General features: G+C 44.0%; 1 protein-coding gene across 1 annotated transcript in view; it reads right to left on the bottom strand.

Moving 5' to 3' along the window:
- Positions 1-2044, bottom strand: part of LOC117953076 (titin-like) — a 225219-nt gene that overhangs the window by 18402 nt on the left and 204773 nt on the right. The window contains 2 exon segments of the mRNA XM_034885791.1: positions 1-330; positions 1241-1554. Of these exon segments, the coding sequence (XP_034741682.1) occupies positions 1-330; positions 1241-1554 (644 nt within the window).

Below are 2044 nucleotides of genomic sequence, written 5' to 3'. Positions count from 1 at the left end.
CGTCGAGCACCTGCAGGTCCTGAGGCACCGACGGCACCTCGCACACCAGCACGGCCTCGGCGGTCTCGCAGGGCTCGCCCACGCCGTAGATGTTCTCCGGCAGCACCCTGAAGAAGTAGTGCACGCCCTCCTCCAGGCCGCCGATGCGGAACAGCGTCTTCCGGCACTCGGTGGTCACCGTCCGGTACGACTTCATGGTCGCCTCGCGCTTCTCCACGATGTAGTTGCTGATGTGGGCGCCGCCGTCGATGCTCGGGACGTCCCACGTGATCACCACCGACTCCTTGGTGTAGTCCTTCACCTTCACGGCACCGGGGGGACCGGGGGTGTCTGCGGGGGACAGACGAGCGGGGTAAGAGAAGACGTAGAGTCAAATGTCATCGTTAAATATGCGAAATAGCTGTGAATTTTGACAAAATCTACAGACACACATAGACAAAGTGAAGTCAGATGAATATTTTTCTTATGATAAAAACGGAAAATAGAATTTTAAAAGGAGGAAAGGGGGAGACAAAGCACAACAAAACTGTCTAAAAAAAGCTACGAAAACATTGAAAAAATCAGAAGAAAACTGTAATATAGAATTTTTTAAGTAAATTTTTTTTTTTTATGTTGTAAATGCAGCAAAAAACTACAAAAATGGTAAGAAAGCAACAATAACGTCAACAAGAAAAAAATCCACACAAACATTGAAAAAACCCTGAATAAATATTGTGTTTTTTCACACAATAAATATATATATATATATTTTTTAAGATTATTCTTTGGGTCTTTTCCCTTTATTTGATGTCAATGATGTCTAAAATAGCTAAAAAAGAACATTGAAAAAAGCAGAAAAAAACGTAGTATAGAATTTTGGAAGCATCATGTTTTTTTTTGAAATACTGTAAACGCAGCAAGAAACTACAAAAATGGAAGAAAGCAACAACCGTGTCAACAAAAGCCACAAAAACCTGTTGAAAAAACAAAAAAGCTGCAAAAACATTATAAAAAAGCTGAAATAAAATGTATATAGAATTTGCAAAAAATGCAAAAATCCCAAAACTTCATTTGTTTAATTTATTTAATATTGTGTTTTGTGCCCTGAATCTGGGAATTGAGAAGGTTTTTCTCCTTTGACAAGGATCGAACTAAAGCTCCAACATAAGAACAAGACAAACTACAGATGTTGTCACATGGAACTTTCCGTGCACATGTTTTGGTATTATTCGGTATCCGTGGCAACGTTTGGGTGTCTTACCGTAGACCTTAACCAGGATGATGGCGGTCTTCTTGCCAGACGGGTTCTCCGCCTCCACGATGTATTTGCCCGAGTCGTAGCGGTTGACCTTCTCCATCATTAGCGAGGTGGAGCTCTCGGTGGTCTCGATGTAGCCGCGGCGCTGCAGCTCCACCCCCGTCTTCCTCCAGGTCACCACGGGGGTCGGGCGCCCGCCCACGTGCACCACCAGGTGCAGGGTTCCTCCGGCGCGCACGCACACCGTCTTCTTCAGGTCCTCGGCCAGCTCCAGGTCCGGCATTTCTAACCAGGGTGGAGAAGGGTTCAGAATCAGGCTGAGGGACATGGGTTATGTGGATATGTATAGACCTGAACCAATCAGATCACTGGATAGACCTACAACCAATCAGATCACTGGATAGACCTACAACCAATCAGATCACTGGATAGACCTCAACCAATCACATCAATGGACAGACCTTGTAATTATTATTACTCATAATATTATATTATAATTACTATGCTTTTTCTGGTTGTATGACTTCATTCAACTCGTTCCCTGTGTCCTCCCTGAAGGAGAAACTCTGTTAGTCTGAGGTAATGAGGACAACATGGGGACAAGATGAAGACAACATGGAAACAACATGGGGACAACATGAGGACAACATGGGGACAACATGAGGACAACATGAAGACAACATGCGGACAACATGAAGACAACATGAAGACAACATGGGGAAAACATGGGGACAACATGAAGACGACATGAGGACAACATGAAGACAACATGAAGACAACATGAGGACAACATGAAGACAACATGAG

The sequence above is a fragment of the Etheostoma cragini genome, chromosome 11, assembly GCF_013103735.1.
Source record: "Etheostoma cragini isolate CJK2018 chromosome 11, CSU_Ecrag_1.0, whole genome shotgun sequence".
NCBI lineage: Eukaryota > Metazoa > Chordata > Actinopteri > Perciformes > Percidae > Etheostoma > Etheostoma cragini.
This window is presented reverse-complemented; position numbering and strand designations above follow the sequence as displayed.